General features: G+C 50.6%; 3 protein-coding genes across 3 annotated transcripts; 2 read left to right on the forward strand and 1 right to left on the reverse strand.

Annotated features, from left to right (window-relative positions):
- Positions 1–686: 686 nt before the first annotated feature.
- LOC34620726 (33 kDa inner dynein arm light chain, axonemal) lies at positions 687–2,088 on the reverse strand. The gene is made up of 3 exons (XM_026334447.1): positions 1,726–2,088; positions 1,261–1,527; positions 687–788 (listed from the first exon to the last, which is right to left on the reverse strand). The coding sequence occupies exons 1-3, from the start codon at positions 2,086–2,088 to the stop codon at positions 687–689; spliced, it is 732 nt and encodes a 243-aa protein (XP_026190232.1).
- Positions 2,089–3,048: 960 nt separating this feature from the next.
- On the forward strand, positions 3,049–4,443 carry LOC34620725 (radial spoke head protein 6 homolog A). The gene has a single exon (XM_026334428.1). It carries the CDS (start codon positions 3,049–3,051, stop codon positions 4,441–4,443), a length of 1,395 nt encoding a protein of 464 aa, XP_026190213.1.
- A 2,391-nt stretch (positions 4,444–6,834) lies between these two features.
- On the forward strand, positions 6,835–11,017 carry LOC34620724. Its single transcript, XM_026334449.1, has 3 exons — positions 6,835–9,683; positions 10,174–10,385; positions 10,593–11,017. The coding sequence occupies exons 1-3, from the start codon at positions 6,835–6,837 to the stop codon at positions 11,015–11,017; spliced, it is 3,486 nt and encodes a 1,161-aa protein (XP_026190234.1).
- The last annotated feature ends 582 nt before the right edge of the window (positions 11,018–11,599 follow it).

Below are 11,599 nucleotides of genomic sequence, written 5' to 3' on the forward strand. Positions count from 1 at the left end.
TTGAAAGTCTGACAAGGTGCTGCCTCTGATACACCTGCACAGTCCATTGTAGTTGCAAGCACTGGGGCCGCTAGAGTCCGTAGTGAGAAGCCACTTGAGGCACGTTTTTCTTCTCTGCTCTAGTGTTCCTTTACGACGTCGTTCAGCCGAGGCTTACACAGAACTGTTTCGAAGATTCCCTGTGTTCTTTTCCATGGTTATGCATCAAACTTATGCAAACGTATCCAAGTGCAAAATAAAACTTCGCGAGCTGACCCGTTAATAAGCTGCGGGTAGCTCCCAAGCGACTATTTGGTATTCAATGGTAAAGGGCGTGTTATTTTTGCCATAAGCGCTGAGGTTTTGTGGAGCGTCATAAGAAGAGCTAGGCATGGGACGGCCCTCGCGTTTACCGCATTGACCGCAACGATTTGGCAGTAAGGATCACATTAGAGGGCTTTTAAGCTGAGTTATTGAAGGTAAAGTCGCAGATCCTTCATATAGTAGTTGCCTAGTATTTCATGTCACTCCACTCTCTCATACTACAATGCATGGCCAGGGCTGCATTTCGTATGACCCGCTCCTTGCAACCAACAGCACCCAGAGGACTGCATGTTAGGCCCTGCTTGTGCAAGGGTGGAGGTGCTTCATTTGGGTGGCCTATGTGGCTACCCTCGAGCTTTTATAGCTCCTTTGTAACAACAACATTAGACGTGCTGGATGGTGGAGAGCAGTCGCTCGATTTCTCGTTTCACCTTTTGCGCCTTTCGCCGTAGAGCAGCAATGTTGGACTCATGCTCATTTTTCTCCTGCAGAGATTACACTCCTGTTTCAGAGATCATTACAATAATAGAACTTCGCCGTGTTATTATTAAACGTCAGCATGGTTGGGTATCTAGGCTTTAGAGCTATTCAAGGATTTCCATCATTCCTCGCCACACCAACAACAAACGCTCTCCCCACCACATTCAAAGAGTTGCTGATTACTAAGGTGCACAGGGAAGCTCAATAAGGTACACAGGCCTAATTTCACAACAACGAAGATCCTACAAAAGAATACAATTGCTGGGGATGGACAGACTGGCGACTGAGTCACTGTGGGAGGGGTTGCCTCAACATGTTCAGTCTTTGGATGAAGGTATTCTGCGGCTACACTCCCCTATAAGGGCTCTGTAGGTGCAGTGAAGCCATCTGAACGGCAAGAAGAATGTAGTAATGCAGGTATTTGAGTAGAAAGTCAAAACGGTAGCTTGCAAGAAGACTTGTCAGATGTTGGCGTACTACTTCGATCTTCCTTTTATGCTCTGCTTCGACCTCCGCTAGCTCTCTTTTCGCCTCTTCAATTTCGTTCTGTAGTCTTTCATTTTCGTTCTCGAGTTCTGTACACTTTGCCTCCTCCGCCTCTCTCTCAACCTCCGCCAAAAGGGCCTTGCGGACGCCAAAGGCCGCCGAGGACTCGTAGAGTCGGCGGTGGGACTTTATCAGAGACCTCAGCTCCCCACGTACGCGATTCAGAAGCAGACCTCTCTCCGCACACTGGATAGTCACCTAGACAAACCAGAGGTAGTTGTGCAGGGGTTCGAGAGTGTTGAGGCCACGTGTTTTATGAGTAAAGGATTAAGGTCTATGGTGCGTCATGAGTCGCTGCTCTAGTGTATGATGCCCTGTATAAATGCCTTGCAGTTTATGTCTGATGGCAAATGGTCTGGACTCTTGGATTTTGGCTTGTACGTTTGTGTGTGCAACCTGTCTAAGCAATTCATCGAAGCACTGTGAGTACAGTTCCTCTCGAATCTGACAAATGCCGTAGCTCTTCGCCCTGCGGAGTCGCAGGCGCTTATCAAGCTCTTGCTCTAGCGCCACGACATCAGCCTTAGTGGCAGGGGTTGTGCTGACGCTCTGAGCCCAAACCTCGCCCCCTTCTGTCCATTCTCTTGGTGGCAGGATGGAATGAAGAATGTCTTCTGTCGTAGAAATTTGAAATTGGCCCTCTTTCTTGCTGTTTCTTACACGGGATCCCACATTTTCGGCCTCAGTGCCTTCCCTAGCACTGCGGATGCTGCGGCAGGCAACCCGAGAAGCCGTATACTTCAGCAACGAAGATTGCATGGTATGAAGCAGGCGTGCACTTTGATTCCTGATGCAGCCTCCTATGCTCTCCCACCTTTCCAGGAGATGGCCTTCCTCTAACGAAATACAACGACGCTCATCCGCATGAGCTTCTGCTTCAAGGCAGACATCAGCCTTTCTCGTTCTGACTGCCCTGGACGCGTCAGAAGTGTAATCGGGAATAGAGAGCAACACCAAGCCTATAAAGTTGGCTGCAGGCAATGCGCAGCAGATCTACTGTGGAACTCAGTCTTCTAACAAGAGAAGGCTGTTTGGCTGCCCTGCTCCGGCTGCGGATCTACGCGTCATATCACTGCGTGACTCTCGTCCCCTACACAAACGTTTGAGCTACCTAATCACGCCAGCTAATAGACCAAAGCATCTTTATTCAGTAAATAGGATAATTAGTCTTGCATCAAAATCTATGACGGACCCCAAAAGAGCAGGTCCCTGGTAGAAATAGCTCATGAAATATATTGCTTTTTCTTGCTTTGAGCCAACTCCTCTGAGACACAATGCAAGGTGTAACAAAAGTAAGTGTGCTGAAGTCTCATAATTGCCTAGCGAGACACGATTAACGCAGTCCCATTTGTAGCGTCTTCCTTCGACTTGCACTATGAGTGACCTCGGGGGGCCCCTGGTCTCCGAAAGCACAGACAAGCGGTTCCTACAAGGAAAGTGATGGTGTTAATATTTTAAAATATAGTTTTTCCAATAAAATCAAAGCTTGTATGAGGCCTGATGCAAGACCGATTGATCTGAATCTCAGTTATCGAGGCACAGGCAACATAGAACGCCCATGAGTCAATTCCCTGTCTTGGGAGAAACAGGATCATATATGCCCCCGGTGTAGATCTGATGCACTTGGTGATGCTGTAGCATCGTTAGTGATACTTCCGGTCGGTTCCGATCGAAGCCGTCCATCCGTTTGCATACAGCCCTTGAGGCACTCCTGTGACAATGACTACACCCACTACAGTAGAACAGGTCCAGTGTCTTCTGCAGAAATGCGGGGCCAGCGGCCACAATATATATGACCATTTGAGTGATGTGGTGGCTGCCCTCGTGGCAGAACAGCCCGACGATCCTTACGAGGCATTCGAGAGGGTCTCGGAGTCAGTAAAGGCCCTGAAAGCATTACAGCCCCCTGCCAACAGAGTTACACATCCCTTACCAAATTCGAATAAGGAAATGTCTTCAGCCTTACACGAATGGCTGAAGGCTACAAAGCGACTTGTGCAAGCTGCAGACCCCGAGAATGAGGTGCATATTGCCGCAGAGTGCCCCGACTTTTTAGAAGTAAACCGTCTCCTCAACTGGGCTGGCTGCGGCTTTACTGCAAGCGAAGCCTTTCGGATCTGTTGTGCCCTAAAACGTTTATTGGCTTCGTCTCCAGGGATTGTCTCGGCTCGCTTCTGGGGAAAGGTACTGGGCATCAAGAAGGACTACATTATAGCAGAGACACGCTATGAGGGGGAGGAGAATATGACAGCTGACCAAGAGACAGAAGAAGCCATGGATCGCCGGGGGACGGGAAGCAACACATACACCTACTTCGTGATGCATTCAGATGGGTATAAGTGGGTATTGCTTCCAGACGTTTTGCCTAGTCACATTGCAACCGCGCGGAAAATCAAAAAGCTCTTCACAGGGGACCTCGATAGACAAATCGTCAGCTTTCCTTGGTTTCCGGGCAGAGAAAAACATCTTTTAAGAGCGACAATCGCGATAATATCCGCTGATACAGTGCTCTGCCCAGCGGGGTTGTTGCAAATTTCAGACGAAGCGGGCGACCCAGAGGAAGACCCAGAGTTCGAATTTCCTTCAGCCAAGGCACTAGCTAGCACTAGCGCCTGGACACACTCAAGGCCCTATCTGACTACAGAAGGTCTCACTGTGTACCCAGATCTGGATGAGAAAGATGAGAGATATCCTGCTTTGCAACACCAGATGGAAGAAGACCCCATTCTCGAACTAACCCGTCCAGCAAGTGAAGACCCTAATTTGCCTGACGGCCGCCAGGCGTGGAATGTGAGGCTCGTTGGAGACAATGCCTCTTACAAGGAAGCAAGCCATAGTACTGTGGTGCTGCGCAGCAACGCGTGGCCAGGTGCAGTGACCGTCTGCTACAATAAGCTGTTTGCTTCTGTGTATTGCGGCTGGGGTCTAAAATACGGAGGTCATCCCTTCTTCCCTATAGCCCCTAATGACGTGCAGCTAGATCCACCGGATTTGGAGGAACAGCCAGAGCCTCAACCAGGAGACGACGAGCTCTCGGATGGGGCGAGTCATGACGAGGAAGAGCCAGAAGAGAACCCTGACAAACAAGAGGAGGAAGAAGAAATAGAGGAGTGAAACACATCAAAGCACGGTCCTTCAAAAAATGACATACTTGCGAATAAAGAAAGCTTGAAACAAGCAACGCCGAGAATGCTTGTGAGACCAAGGTAGCAGGCATTCGAAGACCTTCCAGTGCACTGATAGATAGGAAAGGCTGTCGAACTTTAGGCAAGAAACATGAATTTCAGCATAATGATTCTGCACGGCAATCAGCATTCTACCATTTTTAAAGCCCTCAGCCTAAAAACCAAACTGCTAATCTGCTTTTCAATGCCTCTATCCATGCCGAAAGAACGAGCATGACTCTTCTAAACAAAAAACTCACAACACAGCGACTGAATCCCTCCTGTATATGTATGCTCACAATGTAACTTTACAGCCTTTGTTGATGCAAAAGAAATGAATTTGCTGCACTTGAAACACAGTCCGGCGCCAAGCTGTGTGCTTAGAGCAAACCCACCCTGAAGGCAGCCCTATGCCTAACTATGCGCACACTACGGGGTTATCAGGCTCCTCTAATCTGAAGTGAACCTTTTTTTCTTTGTCACTCGTCTGCTAGTCGTGCCTAGCACCTGTAGCGTCTTGGCGGGAGCAGCTTGCTCATTGCTAGGGCGCTTCTGGTAGTGGGCCAAAAGCGCATGCCCCTGACAAGACTTACTTGAAAATAAAGACCCCACCATCGCTTTAGAAGCCCGTACTCATGGGAATCGTCTGAGGTAATTTTACGCCACTGTATGCAATCACAGCTCGCGTACTGCTCTTCATACAGAATTCTGCGCATACTGATCCCCTTGGTGTGTTCGTTTGACTCAGCATGTTTGGTTTGGTAGATCACCGGTTATTATGAGCCATAGCACTGGTCATCTCTGCTCCACTACCTTTCTTTATCCTGCCGGTGAGGAACCATGGTTGGCACCAATTTTCTAGAACGCCGTCTGCGTACGAGCCCATAGAAACAATGAAGGGCAATATCGCCGTAGGATGTGCAGAGATTCAGCGCAATCTATGCCCTCGTAAACAGTTCTTTTGCTTTAGAGAGGTTGGAAAATGGATGCACAGGCACCAATCGTATTGAGGAAAATTTGCTGCTTTGTAGGCCAAGAAGTAGACTGCAGCGTTGTGAGGATAAGTAAAATACCCATTGGGTAATAGCGTATGTTCGCGAAGCGGGCAGTAACGAATACCAAGGCATCTACAGGGGTGTCGGTGCACGCTTTCGCAGGAAAGCTTGTGGACGTCTCCTGACGAACATGGGAGGAGTCTGGTCGCTTGGATGCCCTCCCCAGCGGCAAATCAAGCAGTCATCAAGTGTTGTACCTAATATTCTCTATTTCTATGGCTTTCATTCTACAGGGTTTGTAGCTGCGGGACCGTGTAGGGTGTTGCCCCACCAAATCCAGGTTTTCATCATCCACACGTGTCGGACCACTACCAGAGCTTTATGCCAACGCTCTAGTGCCGATAGGTTTATTTGGTCCTGAGAGACTGGAACGATTTAGACAACCCTCCTGGCTCCTTTTTTCTCTCTGGAGTTTCATCATTCCTCCTTTTTAATGGGCAGCGTGTACTTGAAACCAGGAGACCACTGCTGTCTGCATTAGCACTAAGCTTTGCGTTGGCTTTCACTGTGCATTCATTTTGTTACGTTGGTGTAGATAATTCTGTATGAATAATCGAACGGAGATTCCACTTCTCGCTTATCCCCATGCAAAACCTTTCCCCTGCCCGCTTGGCAACTTTGTAAAATGTCCCGTGGTCAGCTGCAGCCCCATTTGGGCCGCAATCGTTTGTCCCTACACTGGACGAACCTCCTACATAGTGACCCAAAGTGTTCTGCATTAACTTGCTGTTTCGCGGTTTTTATGTATCCTGGGCTACGCACGGACCCCTGCTGCGTCCTCCAGTGGGGAAAGTGCGAGGCACTGGGATATCTTCATTCAGTTACCCAAATGGCTTTTCAGTAGGTCCAAAAATTGTTTAGAATTCTCCAGGTTTATTTTTTTGCTAGCACTGCGGCGGCGAACGTATCTCAAGTGTGCCCTGTGCCCAGCCACCATAGTCCGCCTGTCTCCTAACAAAGAACCACAGTTGCAAAAAGGCCGCATTACCCTCTTCCATCTCTCTTTTTCGAGTGTACATCACTGGAAATAGCTTTTAGAATACTACCACAGCCTCAGCAGCCGACGCCTGCCCTAGGCCGCCCAGTCAGGGTCACCTCTCCGACACTAATGTCTCACTGCTCCCACCAGGTGCCCCCGGTCCCATCCCCGTTCTCATCAGTTGCTTAAACTTATTCCCATAACACGTGTTGACTTCTGAGATACCTGTGTTGTTGATGTGTAGCAACAAAGCATACAGCCAACCGCTACATTCACACCAAGGATCTATTGAAGCCCGAAGCGAGCCATGGCAGTGCGAGCCTCTCTCGCGCGAGTAGGTTGGCCTACGGCCTTGCTCCTACTCGTGCTAAAAGTTTTATGCGCATGCGAGGTAGCGGGGGGAAATGGTGACTTATTTACGGGAAACGGAGACCAAAAGCAGCAAGAGCTAAGCACACGTCAAGTTACGCCAGCTCAAACCCTCAGAGAAAAGGACCATGCAAGTGTGAATTCCCCTAAAACGATCCTAACAACAAGGCAATCTACTGGTGGGGGAACGGGCAGCCGATTCGCGGAACCTCCCCCGTGCATACTCACCGGTAGCGATCGCCAGGCTTGCCTTGGTACAGAGTACTCTACCCTCGTGGCTATCCGTAATTCAACAAAAACCGACCCTCCTGTTGAGCTGCAGCGCATTTCACAAGGGACAGGGTCATTTATCTCCTCTGGCATGAAACATTGGGTGGCTCATCTCGAGCAGGTCTTTGCCCCCTCGTGTCCTTTTCACTGGCATGGCCTCGCTTATGTAGTGCCCTCTTTAACAGTGCAGGTTCACGGACAGGACACGAAGGAAAACCAATCCGGAGGCATAACAGGGCAGGAACTTCTCTCTTTGGACTCAGCTGCGAAGAACAACTTTTCGTTGACTCCCCACGAGCTACGGATGTACGCTCAGCCTGCAGTTCTGACACGGGGGAAAGCTACAGAAGTGTTTGCAGAAATAGTTGATGCGGAGGGTCACCTCTACCCAACAGACTGCGGTTCGGTGTCGCTTTATCTGCTTCAGCAGGATGCTGCAGCAGCAGAGCTGTTTCTCAGTGGCTTGGGCCACCAGCTACTAAAGGGAGGGATTGCCAAGTGGAGTTTAACCTTTGAAGGTCTTACAGACTCCCCATATATGACCTTAGAAGCAATTCCGCGGTTGTGCACACAGTCTTCAGCTGAGAATTTTCCGCTATTAGACAATCTGCCAGTCGGTCAGCTGCTCCCCCCCTCTAGGTTTTTAATCCCGCTAAAAGATCTGGGTGAGGCATTTCCCAGCTACAGCCAGGACTCTGAAAACGCGTTTCGGGGGGAACTGCAGACGCTTGGAAACAGTAGACCTGTTCAGCCCATAAGCGCAAATGTCGTTATAGCGACAGTAGACCTCCAAAGCACCTCTTCTACCGAAGAGGAAGTCAAGTCTTTACACCAATGCGGCAACAGCCTGGTCGATAACGGTGCCTCACGAGACATCCTTCCGTCTTCTGCAAAGCCAGAAATAGAGCCGAATAAATCACAAGGAAACTGCGACGGATGCAGCCACAAGCTTCACTATAATGTGGGTCCACGCGGCCGGCTGTCCTCTACAGACCTGCAAACGGATATATGTACGCCATTGAGGCTGGTTTTTAATTCGTGGACGGCTGCAGTGACAATAGAGCACCCTCACTTTGGCTACTTCGTCCATCTGTCTAGACCATCACACACTCCCGTTGCAGTTTCTATTTTTCCCCGGCTCTCTAGTGCATCCCTGGCACGGTTAAGGGGTGCACCGATTCCGTCTTTCGTACGAAGCCCCAGCGGGGAACCGCTAAAGGAAGACGAACTGGTGTTTTTAGTTGGGGGAGAACCGCAGGCAGGTGGGCACCGAGTGGTATTCAAGCCTGACGAGTGGAATCAGCCCATTGCCATTGAAATCGAGCTCCCTCTTACTGTAGCCGCAGCTGCAGCGGCATTAGTAGCGACAGGCGACGCCCCTCTAGAGCTCCATATTGAACACGTTCTGTCACCTTTAGGCATTGAGGCCAGCTCTGCCGAGATGCAGCTGGCGGCGAGAGAAAATGTATACCCCTCAATGCCACCTACAGTGTCAGTGCAGTGCAAAGTCCACACTTATTTTGATGATGCCACTTCACGAGAGGACCACTGGGGTGAGGTAGGAGCTCACAAGCAGTTCAACCGGCCAATCTCTGTCCGCTGTCACTTGCACCGTAGCGCTGGTGTACGGGGTGACGTGCGTGTTACCGTCAGCGCGGGAAAGTCCTTGCGACTCGTCTCACCAGCACCTGGAACTGACTTAATTTTGTTAGAGAGCAGTGACAATCCTCTGGAAGACGCAGGTGATACGGATGGTGGCGCAGCTGCGCCTCTTGAAGAACCCTGCCAAGAGGAAAGATGCAAGAGTCAGAACGGGCCCAACCCCACCAGAGGTTCGAACCTAGCGTGGGCGAGTGCGGAGGTGATGGCCTTGGTCATCCCTGAGGATTCGGGCTGTACCAATTCCTCTTGCACGCTGAGCTTTGACTTGGGACCAAGAGACCGAATAAATGGGGGAGATTTGCAGTTGCTGCCTCTCGGGGGTAAGGTGGCAGTTTTCCCGGAGTCTCATCCTTCAGAAGGTGTCATCAAACTCAGCCAAGAGAGAGGAAGAATTCAGATGCAACTTGTGAGGCCTTGGTCTTTGATGCCACGCAATGAAGCAAAGGCTGAGCTCATTGTGATGGGGGGCCCTGCAACAGTGGAAGAAGTCGTTTCTCGGTGCTTCACTGCCTCATGCAACAGAGCAGACAAATACCCCATCTCCGCCTCCGTTCGCTGTGAACCGTCTACGGGGTCAGGGACCACCTACAGCACCCTATATGCAGTAGATGTGTATGTTAGCCTGACTCCAGCTGTTTCTGCAAACTGTCAGCTCTTCGATCCTACTGGCACATCGACAGGGACACTTCAAGTGGTGCCAACAAGCAATAGTTTGTGTGGGGAGGCCACCTTCTACAGCAGAGACTCCGGAGCTTGCGAGCCGTGCCCTAAAGGCTTTAAGTGCTATTTTGGAAGGCTTTTGCAGTGTGCGACTAGCAGAGAAGATAAGTGCACTCTGTGTCCCGAAGGCAAAGAGTAGGTGTTCCGCGCGCCACAAGCAAGGAGAGTGGCACATACGCAGCCGTCCCCTTATCAGGCGCTGCAACCTCATGCAGCGCTCCTGCCGGGGCTAAGCATTTGAACGCTATCATCCCTGGTGCTCATCCTGGGCATATATATCAGTAGGTGCTTTGCCAGTGTCGCTGCGCTGTGATGCCCAGGTGTGCGAATTCGACCCTTCAGTTAGAATCCGTCCTTGGGAGCACCCCGGCCTGGGGGTGTTCTCTCTGCCAGGCTCCCCCACCTCCAGAAGTCCTCGCCTCCAAACGTGAAGTGGCTTCTATACCTGAAGAGTACGTCATTGCTGCGGTTGGGGTTCCGCTATTTCTCGTTCTCCAGTATGTTGCAATGTACACCTACCCTACGGCCGGAAGTAGGTCACCTGAACTTGGAGCCCAAGCTAGGCTATTTACTTGTAATCACTGAATCACCTCTTACAACATGGACGGTGCGCTAACTGTCTCAGGGCAAGCCACTGGTGCCCTACGGGTTACTATTTGGTAGGGGGAGCCTGCGAACGGTGTCCCCAAGGCTTCGCTTGCAAAGATGGGGTTGCCATGCCTTGCAAGCAGGGAGAACTAGGCTCTACATCAATGCTTCTAAGGAACGAATGTACCAAGTGTCCAGCTGGTCATTTGTGCCCCAACCCACGAGCAGATCCCATTGCTTGTCCCTCAGGTAAAGGACGATGTATATACTCAATCCAGCATCTCAGTAGCCCGTTGCATCAGGGATCCCTGCTCTGTGCTGCTGTGGAGCACGACAGAGAACGGGGTGATAGCGATGCTGTGGCTATCGCCTCCCCATAACAAAATCTTCGCAGCTACAAATCCCCCGTTTCAAGCTTCTTGTGAAGAACCATTTCCTCCCGTTGAGTGCCTTCAGGTTTGGTAGACGCCGACTCGCTATGCAGACCGTGCCCCGCTGGTGTCTCTTGTGAAAACGGAAAAATGACAGCGTGTGAGCGCTTTTTCTCCTATTCCCTTCCCGGAGACTTGCGCTGTCGGCCTTGTCCCCCCGGTCACGAGTGCCTAGACCCAGGGCAGCCACCGGCAGCGTGCCAAGACGGCGAAGTTATACTTGAGGGGACAAAAGGAGGAGTTATGGATAGAAGATGCAGTCCTTGCCCTCCCCATAGTATTTGCCCCTCGCCACTGCACATCCTGCCTCTTTCGGAGGGCTTCGAAAGGGACCCCGAAACCCCAATGGTAGAGAGGCCCATCGACACCTGCCACACGCATTACACAGACCCCAAATGCCCAGAGGGAGGCATCTGCTGGGGTGGAAAATACTTCGCTTGCCCTCAGTAGGTGAAATTATGTGGTAATACAAGCCCCTTTCTAGCCTTGCTCTGTTGGCGGATGGCAGAACTAGTGGGCATGGCTGCGAGAGTATGGCGACGGACGTTGGTGTGTTTAGACATGTGCCAGACGTGTTTTATGAGTACGTTTGCAGCGGTCAACGAGTTAGTGAGCGTGCAATAGCGGATACCAGCTGCAGCAATTTCTTTTATAAATGCGAGGATATCCCTGTTGATCCTGAACAGAACAACTCAAAGGATTCGAAGGCTGTCGAAAAAGCGCAGACAGCACATATGGGGGCATGCGCATATGCTGATGTAATTCTTTGTAACACTGGGCCTTTTGTTTATTACTTGTCGTACTTCTTCTAAGTCTAGACGATTCTACAGAGGAGGTGCCGGGACCGACGCACCGGCGAAAGAAGTTGACCACTGCTCTATAAAATAACCGGGGAACAATTTTTGAGCTTTGGACGCTGTTAATACAGCTCACACTAAGGGTGTGGGCTATGTGCCGTCTATTTTATCCCTAGCTAGCCGGTATCATAGCTGCATGGGCTTGCTTAACTCTGAGGTGCACATATTGCCGTGT

Source organism: Cyclospora cayetanensis, unplaced genomic scaffold, assembly GCF_002999335.1.
Source record: "Cyclospora cayetanensis isolate NF1_C8 unplaced genomic scaffold, CcayRef3 CcayRef3_contig_42, whole genome shotgun sequence".
Taxonomy (NCBI): Eukaryota; Apicomplexa; class Conoidasida; order Eucoccidiorida; family Eimeriidae; genus Cyclospora; species Cyclospora cayetanensis.

What these genes read in the sequence shown, in the direction of transcription:
- LOC34620725 (XM_026334428.1), top strand. Translation starts at nt 3,049, where the DNA reads ATGACTACACCCACTACAGTAGAACAGGTCCAGTGTCTTCTGCAGAAA.
- LOC34620724 (XM_026334449.1), top strand. Translation starts at nt 6,835, where the DNA reads ATGGCAGTGCGAGCCTCTCTCGCGCGAGTAGGTTGGCCTACGGCCTTG. An exon ending in CTGTGTCCCGAAGGCAAAGA is followed by an intron (nt 9,684 to 10,173) that starts GTAGGTGTTCCG and finishes TAACTGTCTCAG; the next exon opens with GGCAAGCCACTGGTGCCCTA. An exon ending in TCCCATTGCTTGTCCCTCAG is followed by an intron (nt 10,386 to 10,592) that starts GTAAAGGACGAT and finishes GAGTGCCTTCAG; the next exon opens with GTTTGGTAGACGCCGACTCG.
- LOC34620726 (XM_026334447.1), bottom strand. Translation starts at nt 2,088, where the DNA reads ATGCAATCTTCGTTGCTGAAGTATACGGCTTCTCGGGTTGCCTGCCGC. An exon ending in TCGATGAATTGCTTAGACAG is followed by an intron (nt 1,528 to 1,725) that starts GTTGCACACACA and finishes TGGTTTGTCTAG; the next exon opens with GTGACTATCCAGTGTGCGGA. An exon ending in ATAAAAGGAAGATCGAAGTA is followed by an intron (nt 789 to 1,260) that starts GTACGCCAACAT and finishes TAATCTCTGCAG; the next exon opens with GAGAAAAATGAGCATGAGTC.